Consider the following 20,363-nt stretch of genomic DNA (forward strand, 5'->3'; position numbering starts at 1 on the left):
AAGTCCCATGGTGTTGGGTGATGCACAGAAGCAGCAATTATTGTGGAGTTACAACTTGAGCTTCAAGTCGCTGTTTACCCCCTAGAAAGGCCTTGGCTCACTAAAATAATCATAGGATTATCACAATTTGACAACTCTAAGCTGAATAGTAGGGTCAGGGGGGCAGAATCATGACTTGAGTTGTGCAGAATGCTTTGCAAATGATAGAAATTAATTGCAAATCTTAACTAATCTGTTTAAATCATTATGCACAGAGGTAGTTGGGGGGAGGGAACAGGTTTATTCATGCTTTTGGCACCTCAGACTAGGGTTGCCATCTCTGGGGGCATTCCTGGAAATTTGATAATGTGACGTCTACAAATGTTAATACATTTACCTTATAGTTATAGTCCCCTGTGGTTGGTTTTGCACCAACAACTATTGTGCAAGAAGTTCCGAGGAGGCTACCCTCGAGCAGGCTAAGAAGGGAAACCGAGGATAGGGAAGAGGAGAAACCAAAAGTAGGGGATTTGCGTGGGACGAACTTTGATTCCATCAATAACTAATAGTATCCCACAGAAATTGTACCAATAACACTCAGATTCCCCTCATAACCAACAGTGATGCAATAACTCACTGATACCCAGGTGTAAGGCCACAATATCCTATCTGTAACTAGTAGTGATCCTATAATCCACTGATAATCACCCTGTAACTACAGCCAGAATCCTCAAGGTGCGTTCGGGCTCCCCAGTCTCCTGAGAGACCCCATATCTCTTCCTCTCTCCTTGGACTCAGGTTGTGTGTAAAGGTAACAACTCTGAATTGGGAGCCGCAGTCAGAGCTGATCTGCACTTGGACTTCCCACATCAAAACCAGTTGGCACAGACCGACCTCGAACAAACCAAGAGATTGCACAAAGGGCAGCGGGATCATTGTTTGGGGCACTTTTCACAGGGCACACCCTCCTAAACTCAGTTGAGCACCAACATTTCTAAACCGCTCTCTGGGCTTGGATTCAATAAAGGAGAGTTGACGTAGAATGATTGAAATTACAGCACAGGAGGTGGTCATTCGGTCCCCAGTGCCTATGCTGATGCCGGGTGCTCTCTCCTACAAACCCATTTTTCCCAGATCCTTTTATATTCCACCTTTTCAAATAATTATCTCATTCCATTTAAAAAAAATTTCTAGTCTCTGGCTCAATAGCCACTTGTGGTGAAGCATCCCATAGGTTACTAGCCCTTAGTGCAAAAACTTTGCTTCTGCCTTCCCCTTTGGGTCTTCCAATGAAAATCCTCGGTCTCCATTCCCTTATTCCCCATTCGCCCACCAGTGGAAAAAATCTTTCGCCATTTACCCACGGTAACGTCCCCAGGTTTCACTCTCCCTTTGGCAGTGCTTCTACACACCATGTTGTGGCTGCTGCTGCGGCTCCTGGCTCTGCAGAAAGTCCTCCATAAACTGCAGCTCATCCAAAATTCAGCTGCCCCTATCCTATCCCACCCCACACCAAGTCATGCTTGCCCATTGCAACCATTCTCACTGATCTACTATCTGGTCCCCCAATTTTAAAATTCTCGTTCTTCTGTTTACATCCCTTCAGGGCCTTACTATCGCTCCAACCTCCAACACCCGCGCACCCCCCAACCCCACTCTCGATCTTTCTGTTCCTCTGACTGGTCTCATGTGTATCCCTACATCCCTTTAACCTATTGTTGGCAGTTGTGCCTTCAGCTGCTTCGATCCCACTCTCTGGAATTCCCTAACTGAATCCAGGCTCTGTTGTAAGGGATAGGGAGTATATGAAGTGTGCGGAAACCTCATACTCCTTATCCCATAGATTAGAAACAGAACAACTAGTTCAATATTTATTTTGTTGTTTCTTTTCTTTCTTGCTCTATTTTGTGGCTTTCTCTCCGCTGTCATCCTTCTGGAATACGTGTTCTTCCAGGTGAATTGTTGTTGCATATAGTTCGGGATATTATCCTCCAGGGGCTCGTTTGGTTCAGGGGAAGCCTGCTGTTGTTTACTTTTTCATATTGTGTCCCAGGGGCAATATATATAGTATATCTATGTTCTACAAAAGAAAATTGCAATAAACATTTCATTTGAAATTTTTATTTAAAAGACAAAATAGGCTAGCTTGGAAAATTAGAGTTTGAGGAAAACAATGGAGGGCAGATAACTCAAATTTTGATAATCAGTTTGTAGAATCAACCACTGGGGTCAGTGTCAGTAGTTTTGTTTGGTGCTGATAACTTTTTCGCTGTGCTTTGTAGCATTTGCTGCCTGTTTCCTAAGTGATTTGAAGGGGTTTAAGGCCCTGCTTCCATGAGAGTTGCTTCCCAGGGCTTTTCCAGGCAATGGGAGAATCAATCTCGCAAAATTAGCCACTGTGGGGGATTTAGTTTGTTTGGTGGCCTGCACACCAATCCACTAAATGGAAGGACCTTTGTTTGATAAAGTATCATTTCTCATTTTGTGATTCCTTATCTTCTTATTGCAATTTCCATGTAAAATCAACACACACTGTCCATATATGTGAGTCTCGTAGCCTAATGGTTATAGTATTGGACTAGTCAACCCAGTGGTTGTGAGTTCAAATCCTATCATGGCAATGCCATGTTATGTATATGGCTTTTTCAAAAGATTTGTGATAAGGTGCTGGATAGGAGGCTTGTTGATAAAAGTAAGGTGCATGGTGTTAAACGGGAATGTGGTAGTCATGGGTAGGAAGTTAGTTAAAGTGCAAAAAAACAGAGAGCAGTGGTTAATGGATGTTTTTCAAATTGGATGATCTAATCAGTGGTGCCCCCCCAGGGATCGGAATTAGGACCATTGCTCTTCTCAATATGTTCTTAGGTATAAGGAGCACTATATTGAAATTTGCAGACATTATAAAAATAGGTAGTGTGTTTAACTCTTATGAGAACAATAAGTGACTAAAAAAGAACGTAGATAGGTTAGCAGATAGATGTTAGATGAAATTTAATGCAGCCAAGTCTGAGAGGATATATGTTGGAAGGAAGAATAAGGAGAGGAAATGTAAACAAAACGGTAAAACCTTAAAAAAAGTAGAGAAATTTAATGGTTCAGGTACACAAGGCTTTAAAAGTGGGCGTGCAAGTTGATAAAGCTATGTAAACAAAAGTATCCGGTATCCTAGCTTTACAAATACAAACCATTTGTTAGGCCCCAGTTTTTGTGTCTTGTTTTGGGTTTCCTAGCGTAGAATGGATGTCAAGGCTATGGAGAGAGTAGAGAAGAGATGTACAAAGATGATACCAGGGATAAGGGGGCTTAAGTTATCAGGAGAGACTAGAGAACCTTTAGCTCTTTTCATCAAGTTTTGATAGGGTAAATTGGAAAGAACTATTCCCACTGGTCAGTCAGTTGGTAGCTAGAGGGCATAAATTTAAGATTGTCGCCTTGAAGGAAGTGGTTAGGAGATTTTTTTTGTTATGTCACAACAACAACAACAACTACTACTACTACTACTACTACTACTACTAAAACTACTACTACTACTTCTTGCATTTCTATAGCACTTTTAACATGGTGAAACGTCCCTCGGCACTTCACAGGAGCATTATTAAATTTGACACCGAGCCGCATAAGGAGATATCAGGACAAGTGACCAAAAGCTTGGTCAAAGAGGTAGGCTTTAAGGAGCGCCTTAAAGGAGGTAGAGAGGCAGAAAGGTTTAGGGAGGGAATTCCAGAGCTTAGGGCCTAGGCAGCTGAAGGCCAATGGTGGAGTGATTCAAATCGGGGATGCGCAAGAGGCAACAATTGGAGGAGCGCAGAGATCTCGTTGGGTTGTAGGATTGGAGGAGGTTACAGCGATAGGGTTTAGAAGAATGAGAGGTAATCTCATTGGAATGTATAAAATTCTTAGAGGGCTTGACAGGGTAGATGCTGAGATGATGTTTCCCCTGGCTGGAGAGTCTAGAACTAGGGGTCATAGTCTCAAGAAAAGGGGGCAGCCATTTAGAATCGAGATGAGGAAAAATTTCTTCACTCAGAGGGTTGTGAATCTTTGAAATTCTCTACCCCAGAGGGCTGTGGATGCTCAGTCGTTGAGTATATTCAAGACTGAGATGTTGGGGGGGGGGGGGGCGGTGGTGAGGCCATGGAGGGATTTGAAAACAAGGATGAGAATTTTAAAATTGAGGTGTTCCCATACCGGAAGCCAATGTAGGTCAGCGAGCATGGGGGAGATGGGAGAATGGGACTTGGTGTGAGTTAGGATCCGGGCAGCAGAGCTTTGGATGAGCTCAAGCAAAGAGTTAATAAGCCTATGTTCTCTGGAGTTTAGAAGAATGAGAGGTGATCTCATTGAAACATATAAAATTCTTAGAGGGCTTGATATAGGCAGGTATATGGAGTTAGATCACAGATCAGCCATGATCTTATCAAATGGTGGAGCAGGCTCGAGGGGCTGAATGGCCTATTCCTGTTCCTATGTTCCTATGATAGTGTAGATGCTGAGAGGATGGTTCTCTCCTGGCTGGAGAGTCTAGAACTAGGGGTCATAGTCTCAAGATAAGGGGGCAGCCATTTAGGATCGAGATGAGGAAAAATATCTTCACTCAGAGAGTTGTGAATCTTTGAAATTCTCTACCCCAGAGGCCTGTGGATGCTCAGTCATTGAGTATATTCAAGACTGAGATCAATGGATACTGAGAGAATCAAGGGATATGGGGATAGGTCAGGAAAGTGGAGTTGAGTTGAAGATCAGCAGTAGAAGATCAGCCATTATCTTATTGAGTGGCGGAACAGGCTTGAGGGGCCGTATGGCCTACTCCTGCTCCTAATTCTTAAGTTCTCATGTTGTGTTCTTATGAATTGCCCTACCAGAAACAGGGGTGGAAGCAGAATCCATAATAGCTTTTAAAAGGGAGGTAGATAGATGTTTGAAAAAGAAAAATTGAAAGGGCAGTGGATTGGGACTAAGTGAGAGAGATGCCACAGGCACAGAGGGCTGAATGGCCTCCTTCTGTGCTGTAAAATTCTATGATTCTCTCAGAAGCTAACTGGCGTTCTAGAAAGTATAAAAATAATCTCTTTAATAATGGGTATATTGTGAGTTTTCCCAGCTCTTCCAGAAAAAAATCTTTAAATCATTTGGAATTGAGTTTGAGTGAGTTATTTATTTAAACAGGAGTGTCTTCAGTTAGCCAATTCTGTAGCATTTTTGTTTTCGGAAAAATAGTAACAATCTTTGAAATATACAGAAATTCTGATATCAAATGAATGATTGCTTTCAGGTGGACATCAACCAACAAATATATTTTATTGTATATTTATTCTTGGGACGTGGGTGACGCTGGCAAGACCACCTTCATTGCCCATCTCTAGTTGCCCTGAGAAGGTGGTGATGGAACTTCTCCTTGAAGCACTGCATTTCTTGTGGTGATGGTGCTCCGATAATGGTGTTGAATAGAGAATTCCAGAATTCTGACCCAGCAATGATGAATGAACAGCGATGTATGTCCAGGACAGGATGGTGTTTGATGAGGAGGGGAATTGGAGGTGATGGTGTGCCCACAGTTTTGCTTGTCATTTTTGATGGTAAGTGTTGCAGAGGAAGGAGATGCTGTTGCAGTAACCTTGGCAAATTGCTGCATTGCATCCTGTAGATCCGACATACTGCAGCCACAGTGCTGGAGGGGATGGATATTGAGTTCAGTGACAAGGGTACCAATGAAATGAACTGCGCTGTCCTGGATGGTGAATATTCCATCACACTCCTGATAGTTTTACAAAACTATTGAGTCACATGACTATAAGAGATGGAATGGATTACATGCATAGCAGTAGTTACTCCCACATATTTGAGAATTATGCCATACATAACAGAACATCCTTCAGTGAAAAACTACTAATTATTTATAATTTCTCTCTTTGGTTGACAGCCTTAATGGCAAACATGCCTGCTGATTGTGTTCTGCCATTAAAGTGTCATGGAGAGTAAAAAAAATGAATGGTTTCCCAAACTCCTTCTGTGGTGGGTTCTATAGGCACTTCTGGAGGTTCTTCTAAGTTTGTTGTTGTCTCCTTCACCATGGGCTCCCACTGTCTGTGAATGGGCTACTCCCCATCCTAAGGGTCTGAAATCAGCGTTTTCCGCCTCTTGGTGAGGATGGCGACCAAGACCCTGATGGTTTTATGCCATCACACATTTTCCAATTACATGTTCCATTTTGCATAAACCAGGAAATTGCAAGGAGGTAGGAAGTTTTGAACTCTTGAACCATTTTATTAAATATCTGGCACTCATTTCTGCTAGCAATCTTGGTTATGTTTGAAGCATTTATAGCTTAATGGTACAATTATTGCAGGAACCATTCTTGAATTCAATTACAATGTCCATTTCCTCTAACTGTGGGACATTTATTAGTTAGTGAGGCAGTTTGATAAGCTGCAGCCTCAGCTGGAGTATTGTGATCAATTCTGGGCACCACACTTCAGGAAGAATGTCACACCATTGGAGAGGGTGCAGTCGAGAGCATATTTACTAGAATGATACCAGGAACGAGGGACTTCAGTTATGTGGAGAGACTAGAGAAGCTCGGATTGTTCTCCGTAGAGCAGAGAAGGTTTAGAGGAGATTTAATAGAGGTGTTCAAAATTATGAAGGGTTTTGATAGAGTAAATAAAGAGAAACTGTTTCCTCTGGCAAGAGGATCAGTAACCAGAGACCGTTTTAAGGAAATTGGCAAGATTACCTTAAATCAGTCTCTGGTTACTGATCCTCTTGCCAGAGGAAACAATTTCTCCTTGAGTGGGACTTGGGAGTGGGACTAGCTGGATTGCTTTTGCATAGAGCAATGGGCCGAATGGCTTCCTTCTGCGCTGCAACCGATCTATGATTCCATGAGAACTATTTTACCCAGTGAATTGCTATGAGCTGGAATGCACTGCCTGAAAGGGTAGTGGAAGCAGATTCAGTTGAACCTTTCAAAAGGGAATTGGATGTGTACTTGAAAAGAAAAAAATTGCAGGGTTATGGGGAAAGAGGAAGGGAATGGGACTAATTGGATAGCTCTTTCAAAGAGCCGGCACAGGCACAATGGGCCGAATGGCCTCCTCCTGTGCTGTAAGATTCTATGACATTCACCCTTTTCGAAGAGGTAGCTGCTCAGTACGCGTTCATCGCACATTTTCTTGCAAATAAATAATTATGTTGACAAAAAGGCAACTACATGTTTCTGGTTGAATAGAACCCAGTAAGGTTTATTCCACTAAAACAAAAACAACATGCTGGACTGCGGATGTTGGAAATCTGAAATAAAAACAGACAATGCTGGAAACACTCGGCGGGTCAGGCAGCATCTGTGGGGAGCGTTTCCAGCAAGGTCGGTTTTTAATTCTGAAAGTTTATTGCACTCTCTGTCTCCCTCCCTCCCTCCCTCCCTCGCCATGTAGAAAAGAACTACAATCCCCACCAATCGCCGCGGCGTACGCGCATGCTCCGTGGCGGCGGTTCCGGTCCGAGAGGCGGAAGTGACACATGTAAACAGTCGGCGGGAGGCGAGAGCCAGTCAGTTGCTCTGACAACAGCGGCTCGAGCGGAGGGTAAGCGGCGATGTCCGCTCTGAGGTACGCGGGGCTGGACGACACCGACAGCGAGGACGAGCTGCCTCCCGGCTGGGAGGAGCGAACCACTAAAGACGGCTGGGTTTACTACGCCAAGTAAGGAAACAAAACAAAAAAGAAGAGAGGGGGCAAAAAAAAAAAACAACCCTACGAAAATCCATTTCGTTTGCAGAGTGTTAACTGTCACGCTTTCCCTGGAAAGCAAACAGAACAAAATGCATTGCTTAATTCCACCCACCGCCAACCCAATCCAATTTTCTTCTCTTATCTTTGCTTAAACTTTTTATTTTTGGGGGACTTACCTAATTTCTCACCAAGTTTCTTTCTGTAATATAGATTTCGTCAGGTAAGTGCGTGTGTCATGTCGTACAGTGATAGGCAATCATACTTTTTAAAAAAAAGAATTGGGGGAATTGCACTCAATTAAAACTATGGTGGAAACAGAGATGCTTTCTTCCCCTCTCTCGCCTGCAGTGGAGCTGAAAGTGGGAACAGTAGTGTTGGCTTCATTGCTTGAAAGCAAATTTTAAAAGAAAAATCCACCATTCCACTTAACACATGGGTTGTTAACTAATAACAAACATTGTGCTGTCAGCTTCATGTGATTGCATGCAATCTCCTGGGTTTATATCTCAAGCAGCTTGTCTTCCCCCTCCCTGGAGTCCATCCACCAGTAGAAGCTTTACTTGCCTTCTGTGCACACACTAACAGTTCAGAGGTTAAATCCTAATTTGAGATCTAGCAGCTTTTACCACTGCCATCCCAATGGGAACCCTTTGGCTTTGTAGACCAGACCTTGTATGAAGAGCAAGGTGCAACTTTTGAATTTGTGATAATGGTGAAGATAAGCAGTCTGTGTTTAGTTACCACTGCTTGATTGTCCTTGCAAAGGGTTTTGGTTCCCTTCCTAGGGTGCTGAGAGATAGCAGCTGCCATTTCTGAAATTGGAGCAGAAAAGGACAAAATTGGGGGGTGTGGAAGAATAAAACATGCTGTTAAAGAGCAATGCAAAGATTTCAAAGCCATTACATATGTAGTACGTCTTAGAGTTTTAACACCTTGCTTGTGTTTGAATTTTGACTGCTTCCAAATTTGCATGGGGTCAAACAAAGCAAAGGTTTCTATTTCCACATCTTTCCTCCTACTAGAGATAACCAACTGCTTCTAAATGGAATTCAGCAAAGATAACCTTCCTCCTGTTCTAACTGTACAGTGGGCTGATCAGGTCACCACAGCACTCTAGGAAAACTGATTGATTGTACTAATTCAATGTTGATGAGAAGAGGTAGTCACAAAGCTCAAATGTGTTCTTTTAATTTGTTGTTAAATTCTGGGTGTTAGTTATTACTTGAGTGCTAAGGGTTTTTGATAAATGATTTTATTTTTTTATTTTTTGGGTGTTCTTGTCCAATAAAAGGTTTCTATTTAAAATGGAATGTGATTTATTCCTCCCTCCCTTCCCAAAATCCAGAATGGTAAGCTTCAGCACACTACAGATAATTGTTTGTAAATTAACTTGTGATTCAAAGGGACTGAAATACTATAGATATGAGAAATCCTATAATTGTTTCTAAACTTGGCATTTCTATTTATAAATACTCAGCTCCTCCCATCATGTCTTAAGTATTCTGATTGCTGGAATGCACCCAGGATTGACATTTTTTTCCAATAATAGAGACAATACAAGCCTTGACCTAAATGCCCTCTGTTGAAGCTACTGTATTTTGTTTCATTATTACTGTAATATTCCTCCTCCAGCAGTGCTCTTGTTCAGGGAGCCATAAGCTGCTTATATGCAGATACCATGGACCTGAAAAAGTGCCTATTTGGATTTGTAAACATATGGAGCACTGCATTACTCTGAAAACTGTATGCAGTTTGAATAACCTCCAGAGCATGGTTCAAATTTAGCAGACTATCAAATGTTGCTCAGTTTTTTCAGATTTCTTGAGCATTCAACCACCAGCAATACTTTTGCCAGCGAGGGTCACAATCTTGTCTCATCACAGAAAAGTATTTGTCATTTACTATTACTTGTTTTTGATTTTGATTTGTCTTGCTAATAGAATATTATAGTACTGATGACAACCTCTTGCTGATAATGACCTCTCTGACATCCCTGCCTCCATCCTTCATAAACTTCAACTAATCCAGAAGTGTAATTTCCTGTAGAAAGCCCTGCTGTTCGATCACCCCTGTCCTTGTCAGGCTCCACTTGGTCCCTGTGCACCAGCAAATCAACTTCAAGATTCTAAGCCTAATTTTCAAATTCATCCATGGCCTTGCCTTATTTGAGTGATCATCTTTGGCCATCTATTCCTACCCACACCCTCTTCCCCTTCCCTGACTCCAGATTCTGGCTTGTTTCTCATCTACTCCACTTAACCATTGCAGGTTGTTCATTCAGTCACTACGTGCCTGTCCCCTGGAATTCTCTCCCTGGGCCATTTTTTGTTTGGTTGGATGCCTCCCTCCCTACTTTCAAGAGCTTCTAAAAACCCATCTCTCAGACTGTACATTTTTTATTTCCATCTCCTAGGCAACACTTCTTCCTTTCTGCATTATGTTCTGTTCTCAGTGCTATATTAATGTAAGATATTGCAGCCATTGTCCAAAATTGTGATGTGAAAAATTCAGGCATTAACTATTTATTTTTCCCATTTACCTTTTTTTTTATTTCTCGCTTTTGTTTTAAGGTTTATCTTGTGTTGCTCAACATAAGAACTAGGCACAGGAATAGGCTACATGGCCCCTCGAGCTTGTTCTGCCATTCAATAAGATCATGGTTGATTTTCTAACTCAACTCTACTTTCCCGCCCTATCCCCATATCCCGTGATTCCCTTAGTGTCCAAATATCCATCGATCTCAGTCTTGAATGTACTCAACGAGTGAGCATCCACAGCCCTCTGGGATAGAGAATTCCAAAGATTCACAATCCTTTGAGTGAAGAAATTTATCTTCATTTCGGTTCTAAATGGCCAACCCCTTATCATGAGACTATAACGTCTGGTTGTAGACTCTCCAGCCAGGGGAAACAGCCTCTCAGCATCAACCATGTCAAGCCCTCGAAGAATTTTATACGTTTCAATGAGATCACCTCTGATTCTTCTAAACTCCATAGGATATAGGCCCAATCTATGCACTATCTCCTCATAGGTCAATCCTCTTATCCCAGGAATCAATCTAGTGAACCTTTGTTGCACCCCCTCTAAGGCAAGTATATCCTTCCTTAGGTGAGGAGACCAAAACTGTACACAGTACTCCAGGTGTGGTTTCACCAGAACCTTATATCGCTGCAACAAGACCTCCTTACTCTTGTACTCCAACCTCCTTGCAATAAAGGCTAATCTACCATTTGCCTTCCTAATTGCTTGCTGTACCTGCATGTTAACTTTCTGTGATTCTTGTACAAGGACACCCAAATACACTCACAATTGACAGGAAACTTCTCTTCTTTCTCCTTCTTCATCTCTCTTTCTTCCCCCCGCCCCCCCCACCCCAAAAAAAAATTCACTACTTTATCACCAGAAAGTGGGGGAGGGTTTAACTCACCTCAATTAAACACAGCACCTCCGTCCCCAGCCCCCGCACCCCATGGTAGTCGTCAACTCAGCCTGTGGGGTATTGCAACCAAAATGCATCATACCAAACAGTTCCATGCTACATTGGAGCTTTCTACTATCACTCAAATGTTAGCTTGAGCCCAGTGATGTAATTTGTTTTGTTTTTATAAACCATATTTTTCAGTGCCTACCTGAACAACCAAACAGCTGCAATAGGAAGTTTTTTCCTGCTTCAATGCACAATCATTTTAATTACTTCATAGGAACAGGAGTACGGCATTCAGCATCTCAAACCTATCCTGCCATTCAGTTAGATCGTGGCTGATCTTGACCTCAACTCTATTTACCTGTCTTGGTTGCATATCCTTGATGCCCTTACCTAACAAAAATCTATTGATCTCAGTCTTGAAAATTTCAATTGATCCAGCATCCACAGCCAAACATCCAGTACTGGATGAGCAAAAATTTCCTCCAACTAAATGTTAGAAAGACCAAAGCCATTGTCTTCAGTCCCTGTCACAAACTCTGTTCCCTAACCACCGACTCCATCCCTCTCCCTGGCCACTGTCTGAGGCTGAACCAGATCATTCGCAACCTTGGCGTAGTATTTGATATTCTGATGAGATGAGCTTCCGATCACATCCGGTCCATCACCAAGTCTGCCTATTTCCACCGCTGTAACGTCGCTGTCTCCGCTCCAGCCTCAGCTCATCTGCTGCTGAAACCCTCATCCGTGCCTTTGTTATCTCTAGACTTGACTATTCCAATGCTCTCCTGGCCAGCCTCCCATCTTCCACCCTCCATAAACTTGAGCTCATCCAAATCTCTGCTGTCTGTATCCTAACTCGCACCAAGCTCCGTTTTCATGCAACACCCCTGTGCTCGCTGACTTGCGTTGACTCCCAATCCGGGAGCGCCTCAGTTTTAAAATTCTCATCCTTGTTTTCAAATCGCTCCATGGCCTCGGCCCTCCCTATCTCTTCAACCTCCTGCAGCCCTATAGCCCTCTGAGATCTCTGTGCTCCTCCAATTCTTGCCTCTTGTGCATCCCCGATTTTAATCGCAGCACCATTGGTGGCTGTGCCCTCAGCAGTGTAGGCCCTAAACTTTGGTATTCCTTCCCTAAACCTCTCCGCCTCTACCTCTCTCTCCTCCTTTAAGATGCTCCTTAAAACCTACCTCTTTGATCAAGCTTTTGGTTACCTCCCCTAATATATCCTTGGTGGCTTGGTTTCAGATTTTATTTGATAATGCTCCTGTGAAGCATATTGCAACTTCTTACTATGTTAAAGGTGCTATATAAATGCAAGCTGTTGTTGAGTGAGTTCCCGATTTTCACTCCCCTTTGTGCGATTTCACTCCTAAATGACCTTGCTCTGATTTTAAGGTTATGCCCTCTTGTTCCGGATTTCTCCACCAGAGGAAATAGTTTCTCTGTATCTACCCTATTTAATCACTTTATCATTTTAAACACTGCAATTAGATCACCCCTCATCTGTCTGAACTCAAGGCAACATAAGCCATGTTTATGCAATCTGTCCTCATAATTTAACCCTTTAAGCCCTGGTATATCTCTTCAGTCTGTGCTGTATCCCTTCCAAGGCCAATATATCTTTCCTGAGGTTCGGTGTCCAAAACGGAATACGCTACTCCAGATGGGGTCTGACCAAGGCTCTGTACAGCTGAGTATCACATCCTCACTTTCAATTCCAATCCCCTTGAGATAAAGGCCAACATTCCATTCGCCTTTTTGTATTTGTGCACTGGCTTTTAGTTATTTGTGTACTCCGAAATCCCTTTGCTCCTTCACAGCTCAGAGTTTTTCACCGTTAAGAAACTATCCTTCTTTGTCATTATCAACAGCTCTGTTGCATTAAATCAACAGATACTCCTGAGCAATTCTGGAAAAAATTTTTTTTTGATCAGCTGGGTGTATGATGTATTTGGAAACTCATTGCTGTGTTTGAGTCACCAAAACCATGCTACTGAGAAATGTACACATGCACAATTTCTGTTTGCTTAACATGAAGTCCACACACTTTCCCCATAGGGACACACTCCACTGACTTAAGTCCATAGAGCTTGGGTGCATGTTGGTAGAGGCTTAGGAGCCATCAAGTGTGTGCAAGGGTATTGCTGGCATTTAACCAGTTAAAAACCATGCAGTACAAGTGCCAAGTACAGGTAAACGTCCCGATAAGACCACCCTAGTATATGACTAGCCAGCCTGGCTATCTGTATCAACAGTGCCATGGCATACTGTGGACTCAAATTGCCATGTCTACCACAGAAATCTGATTTGATTCCAAACTCCTGTTTTCCACCTTGTCCAACCAAAGCAGCTCAACCCCAAAGAGATGTTGCTCACCTTCCTCCTTCTGTCTTTCCCCCCCCCCCCAGTCGTCACCAAGTTGTTGCTTGATGAACAACAGGAGCATCTTATAATGAACATGCTGAGCAGTACATTTCATCATAAAACAAATGCACTGTCACCATTCTTCTGAATACAGCATGGACATACACTATACCTCACACTCAGTGGCTTCAGTAATTGGATTGCAGAACTTCATTAGCAGCTGCTAGCCTTGTAGCCCAATCATGGTAGGAGGAGCTTAATTCTGGTTAGAGGAGAAATTGTTCTCGTACCCACCTTCCACTTAGAACCTTCAAGCAGCCATTGTCCCTAGTCTCAAGTTTCCTTATCTGGTCTATGCCTGTGAAATGGTCTCATTTCATGAAACCACTGAAAGTGATTGATTTGCGGTGATGTAACATAGCATGCATTGATGCTGACTGATTAACCCATTATCATGGAAGTTTTTGTTTTTATAGTAAATTCAACTGAAGTTTTTTTAGGTGGGGCAGTGTATCGGTGTTCCAGTGAGCTGTGTCACAGTGTGGTAGGAGGTGCGTCTGTGCCTTCGTTCTCATCACATGGTTTGTTCCTGATCTTGTGTTCTTGTGGGTAGGTGCCAAACGGAGTCTTAGTGAAGGTGTTTTCCTCACTTGGGGAGAGAGAGAAAATTAAAAAAAATTGTCTGTGGTTGTTGCAGTAAACTAATAAATTCAATTGTTAATAAAATTAAGCTCCTCCTAATGGCAGGCTCATGAGCCTCTGCCTTTTGCATAGATAAGTGTGTTGTATGAAAAGAAGGGAACTGAAAACACATTTGCTGGCAGGGTGTTTTTTTTTGTTTGATGCTAATTTTGGCAAGATTATGATTTTCTTTATTTTTACACTTTGATGTTTTCTTTTGTTAGTTCCCAAAATAGTGGGCCACACACATGGTGCTTCAAAAGCACAAAGGATATGGGATGCCTCTCTGTCAATTGCAAGATAGTGATCTAGTTAAAATTAACTGTTCTATTTTCATGTATTAGTAAAATGAATCCTGGCATTACTGTTGACCAAAACTGGTGGCACAGTAGTGCTTTTTGTGAATTTATATGATTTGGTGGGAGTGGAACTTTCTGTTTGCTGTGATACCTGACGAGCAGTAAAATGTTCCAAGGAAAATGTTAAGTTTCTATGCATCATTGGCAATATCATATGTATTCGAGATGCTGCAGATACTGGAAATCTGAAATAAAAACAGAAAATGCTGTTTCTGATGATGGGTTATGCCTGAAACAGCAACAGGTTTTCTTTTTATTCAGATGCTGCCTGACTTGATGTGTTTCCAGGATTTTTTGTTTTGTGAGACATAATTTTAATAATATTTTTGAGATTATTGCTTTTATACCGCCTATTTGACAAACAGGGAAAAGATAAGTAGTACTGTACCGTCAAATGACTTGGTTAACTGAACCCTGAGGTTGTATTCAATATTACTTGTTTTATATTTTATAAAGTAACATGCAGTGTAATTAATATATGGATGCTATATTAAAAAAATCTTGCATCTGTGTTGTGTGCCCTTCCTGTTCGCTTTTTCCATTATAAATTCCAAGGTCAACATTTATAATGGTAACTGCCCTCTTAAATTTGTCACGCTAGTGCGGGAGGGTATAAACTACAGTGTACAAAGCTAACAAAGGACCTGAGTACATAATCTAAGTGGCAGTACTGAGGGAGCATTATACTGTTGGAGGTTCCGTCTTTTGGATGAGACGTTAAACCAAGGATCAGTCTGCCTGATCAGGTAGATGCTAATAATGCCATGGCACTATTTGAAGATGATCAGGGAGTTTCTCCTTATTTACTCTGTTTCCACAGGAGGATCGGTAACCAGAGAGCACAGGTTTAAGATAATTGGTAGAAGAACCAGAGGGGCTATGAAGGGAATTTTTTTTACGCAGTAAGTTGTTACGATCTGGAAGGCACTGCCTGAAAGGATGGTGGAAGCAGATTCAATAGTAACTTTCAAAAGGGAATTGGATATATACTTAAAAAGGAAAATTTTGCAGGGCTATGGGGAAAGAGCAGGGGAGTGGAACTGATTGGATAGCTCTTTCAAAGAGCCAGCACAGGCACGATGGGCTCCTTCTGTGCTGTATCATTCTATAAAAATTTACTGAGCTACATGGAACTACTGTTTGACTACTAAAAATGTGTAATTAAAAACTCCAAAATTCTCAGAATGCCATCCATTTACATAAGTGTATAAAGTTACTCAGAATTTAAAGGATTTTCTTAAAGTAAATTTGGGCACTGTGTATGAACATCCCTTCTTGGATGGTCTCTGGTTCTCTTGTTGAAATACCAATAGTTTGAATAAAATTAAGTTAGATGTGTCAATTCAAAAATCACAGAAAAATAAAATTATAAACAGTGACTTTCATTCAAGACTACTTCCATACTTTTGTTTCACCTCTTAGCTACAGTCAGTTTTTTTAAAACCCATCATTTGTGGCATATTTCCATGGGAAAGTTCCATCAAACAAAGCCTCCAGAAAACTCTCTTAATTTAAAATTCCCACGGGTAAAACATTAAGTCGATGCTCAAGTACAGTAAATATTTATGCATTTATGTAGTGCTTGATCACGTCCTGAGGATTTCTCAAAAGCACTTTGTGACCAATGGATAACCTTTGCAGTGCATTATTCACTGTTGTTATTTTAGGTAAACACAACAGCCAATATGCCCACAGCAAGGTCCCACAAAATAGCAAATAACCAAATAATCTGTCCTCAGTGCGATTGGTTGAGAGGGGAATGCTGGCCAGGACATGAGGAAAAACTCCCTGTGCCGGCTCTTTGAAAGAGCTATCCAATCAGTCCCACTCCCCTGCTCTTTCCCCATAGCCCTGCAAAATTTTCCTTTTTAAGTATATATCCAATTCCCTTTTGAAAGTTACTATTGAATCTGCTTCCACCATCCTTTCAGGCAGTGCCTTCCAGATCGTAACAACTTACTGCGTAAAAAAAATTCCCTTCATAGCCCCTCTGGTTCTTCTACCAATTATCTTAAACTTGTGCTCTCTGGTTACCGATCCTCCTGTGGAAACAGAGTAAATAAGGAGAAACTATCAAAACCCTTCATTTTCTCTTGTGTCTGGAAAGAGGTATCCCCCGATGATATTTTATTTTTATTTACTGTACTTGAATTGTAGGCACTACCTTTTGAGGATAAAATCATAAAAGGAGTAACTGCAAGTATACTTTGTGATAATGCATTTGTTCTGTGTGTTGTCATTAAGTTGTAGTTACTGTTGGACTGAAGGGACGATCTGTGTTTTAAGTGTTAAGAAAACTTGATAATGGAATAGTTTTCATGTCCTAACCAATATTGCGAAGACTATCATTATAATGCGTTCAGGGTTTAGGAGGTGAACAATTTTCCATTTTTTAAAAATTGTCCTTGAATTGTAACCAATCCCATCTCTACACTGAATTATTTTATTCTCTAAGTCAACAGGTATTGATTTTAATTATTTATGTATTGTATTTTAGTTATATGCTAGAACTGCAGGGACTGGATGATCTTAAAAGCATATGGGGACCTGGTATTATACTATTTTTATGAAGTATAACCAACTTTGGGTTAGGGGACGAGAGAGGATATTTTTTTTTGTAATGTTTGAGGTCGCTAGAACTGGTGCTTTCGACTTAGTTTTTTGATTGTTTGATGGTTATGTTAAACAGGTGATTGAGAATACCTTGGGTGTTGTTGATTCAGTCCCAATTGTGGTTGTCTTCGTTATGAGTTCAAAACCAGGTAAGGATTAGGATTGTGGATTGGAGTTCTGATATTTGCTCGCTTAATAAATTGAGAACTTAGACTAACTATAAAAATTAATGATGGTGCGGAGATAAGTGGAAAAATGGACTCGTTTTTAAAAAAAAAAGGTTTCTGGAATTCATCTAATGGTCCAGGGGATAAATGCAATGTATGGTGTGGTACCAAGCCATACAGACCAGGAAACTCTAGGTTTGATTGTGCCTGTGTTGAGTTACATCGAAACTACTGCATAGAAACAAGCCATTCAGCCCAGCTGGTCTGTGCCGGCGTTTATGCTGCACACGAGCCTCCTCCCTCCCTACATCTAATCCTATCGGCATATCCTTCTATTCCTTTCTAAGAACATTGCAACATAAGAAATAGAAGCAGGAGTGTGCTTATCTAGCTTCTCCTTGAATGCATCTATGCTATTTGCCTCAACTACTCCTTGTGGTAGCACATTCCTCATTCTTATCACTCTTTGGGTAAAGAAGTTTCTCCTGAATTCCCGATTGGATTTATTAGTAACTATCTTATATTTATGACCTCTAGTTTTGGACTCCCCCACAAGTGGAAAGATTTTCTCTGCGTCTACCCTATCAAACCCTTTCATTATCTTAAACACCTCAATCAGGTCACCTCTCAGTCTCTTTTCTAGAGAAAACAGCCCCAGCCCCTGTTCAGCCTTTCATGATAAGTATATCCTCTCAGTTCTGGTATCATCCTTGTGAATCTTTTTTGTACCCTCTCCAAAGCCTCTATCTTTCTATAATATGGAGACCAGAACTGTGCACAGTACTCCACTAACCAAGGTTCTATACAAGTTTAACATAACTTCTCTGCTTTTCAATTCTATCCCTTTGGAAATGAACCCGAGTGCTTGATTTACCTTTTTATGGCCTTATCAACCTGTGTCACTATTTTAGTGATTTATGTTTCTGCACCCCTAGATCCCTTTGCTCCTCTATCCCATTTAGATTCTGGTGCAAAAACACAAAAGGAAATGCAGCCCAACCATGGCTAACAAAAGAAATTTAAGGATAATATTAGATCCAAAGAGGAGTCATATAAAGTTGCCAGAAAAAGTAGCAACCCTGAGGATTGGGAGCAGTTTAGAAATCAGCAAAAAAGACCAAGAGATTAAGAGGGGAAAAATAGAGCATGAGAGTAAAAGGAACATAAAAGTGGACTGTAAAAGCTTCTACAAGTATGTAAAAAGAAAAAGATTAGTGAAGACAAGTGTCGGTCCCTTACAGTCAGAAACGGGAGAATTTATAATGGTGAACAAGGAAATGGCAGAGCAATTAAACAAATACTTTGGTTCTATCTTCACGGAAGAGGCCACAAATAACTTCCCAGAAATGCTAGGGAACCAAGGGACTAGTGAGAAGGAGGAATTAAAGGAAATTAGTATTAGTAAAAAAAAAATAGTGCTGGAGAAATTAATGGGACTTAAAGCCAATAAATCCCCAGGACCTGACAATCTGCATCCCAGAGTACTAAAAGAGGTAGCCATGGAAATAGTGGTTGCATTAGTTGTCATCTTCCAAAATTCTATAGATTATGGAACAGTTCCTGCAGATTGGAGGGTGGCAAATGTAACCCCATTATTTATTTAAAAAAGGAGGGAGAGAAAACAGGGCACTACAGACCGGTTAGCCTAACATCAGTTGTAGGGAAAATGCTAGAGTCTATTATAAAGGATGTGATAACAGAACACTTAGAAAATATCAACATGATTCGACAAAGTCAACATGGATTTATGAAAGGGAAATCAAGTTTGACAAACCTACTGGAGTTTTTTGAGGATGTAACTGGTAGAATAGATAAGGGAGAACCAGTGGATGTGGTTTATTTGGATTTCCAGAAGGCCTTTGATAGACCCACAGAAGAGGTTAGTGTGCAAAATTAAAGCACATGGGATTGGTGGTAATATACTAGCATGGATTGAAAATTGGTTAACAGACAGGAAACAGAGGGTAGGAATAAATGGTTCTTTTTTGGGGTGGCAGGCGGTGACTAGTGGGGTACCGCAGGGATCAGTGCTTGGGCCCCAGCTATTCACAATATATATCAATGATTTGGATGAGGGAACCAAATGTAATATTTCCAAGTTTGCTAACGACACAAAACTAGGTGGGAATGTGAGTTGTGAGCTTGATGCAAAGAGGCTTCAAGGTGATTTTAGACAAGTTGAGTGAGTGGGCAAATACATGGCATGTGGATAAATGTGAAGTTATCCACTTCAGAAGGAAAAACAGAAAGGAAGAGTATTATTTAAATGGTGATAGATTGGGGAATGTTGATGTACAAAGGGACCTGGGTGTCCTTGTACACCAGTCACTGAAAGCAAACATGGAGGTGCATCAAGCAGTTAGGAAAGCAAATGGTATGTTGGCCTTCATTGCAAGAGGATTTGAGTATATGAGCAAGGATGTCTTACTGCAGTTGTACAGGGCCTTGGTGAGACCACACCTGGAGTATTGTGTGCAGTTTTGGTCTCCTTACCTAAGAAAGGATATACTTGCTATAGAGGGAGTGCAGTGAAGGTTCACCAGACTGATCCCTGGGATGGCAGAACTGTCGTATGAGGAGAGATTGGGTCGACTTGGCCTGTATTCACTCGAGTTTAGAAGAATGGGAGGGGATCTCATTGAAACATATAAAATTCTGACAGGCTAGATAGACTGGTTGCAGGGAGGATGTTTCCCCGGGGTGGGGGGGGGGGGGGTCCAGAACAAGGAGTCACAGTCTCAGGATACGGGGTAGGACATTTAGGACTGAGATGAGGAGAAAATTCTTCACTCGGAGGGTGGTGAACCTGTGGAATTCTCTACCACAGAAGGCTGTGGTGGCCAAGTCACTGAATCTATTTAAGAAGGAACTAGATAGATTTCTAGACACAAGGCATCAAGGGGTATGGGGAGAGAGTGGGAATATGGTATTGGAGATAGAGGATCAGCCATGTTCATATTGAATGGCAAAGCAGGCTCGAAGGGCCGAATGGCCTACTCCTGCTCTTATTTTCTATGTTATCCAAGCAGTATGTGGCCAC

At 41.5% G+C, this 20,363-nt stretch overlaps 1 protein-coding gene across 4 annotated transcripts in view; it reads left to right on the plus strand.

Annotated features, from left to right (window-relative positions):
• Nucleotides 1-7,490: 7,490 nt before the first annotated feature.
• wwox (WW domain containing oxidoreductase) overlaps nt 7,491-20,363 on the plus strand; it is a 734,210-nt gene continuing 721,337 nt past the window's right edge. The window contains exon 1 of one of the 4 annotated variants that reach the window (XM_067998151.1): nt 7,491-7,679. In XM_067998151.1, the coding sequence (XP_067854252.1) occupies nt 7,573-7,679 (107 nt within the window). In that variant the 5' untranslated portion in view covers nt 7,491-7,572. The remainder of the gene's footprint in view (nt 7,680-20,363) is intronic. The other 3 variants (XM_067998152.1, XM_067998153.1, XM_067998150.1) reach the window with 3 other exon arrangements.

This window comes from Heptranchias perlo, chromosome 16, assembly GCF_035084215.1.
Source record: "Heptranchias perlo isolate sHepPer1 chromosome 16, sHepPer1.hap1, whole genome shotgun sequence".
Classification (NCBI taxonomy): domain Eukaryota; kingdom Metazoa; phylum Chordata; class Chondrichthyes; order Hexanchiformes; family Hexanchidae; genus Heptranchias; species Heptranchias perlo.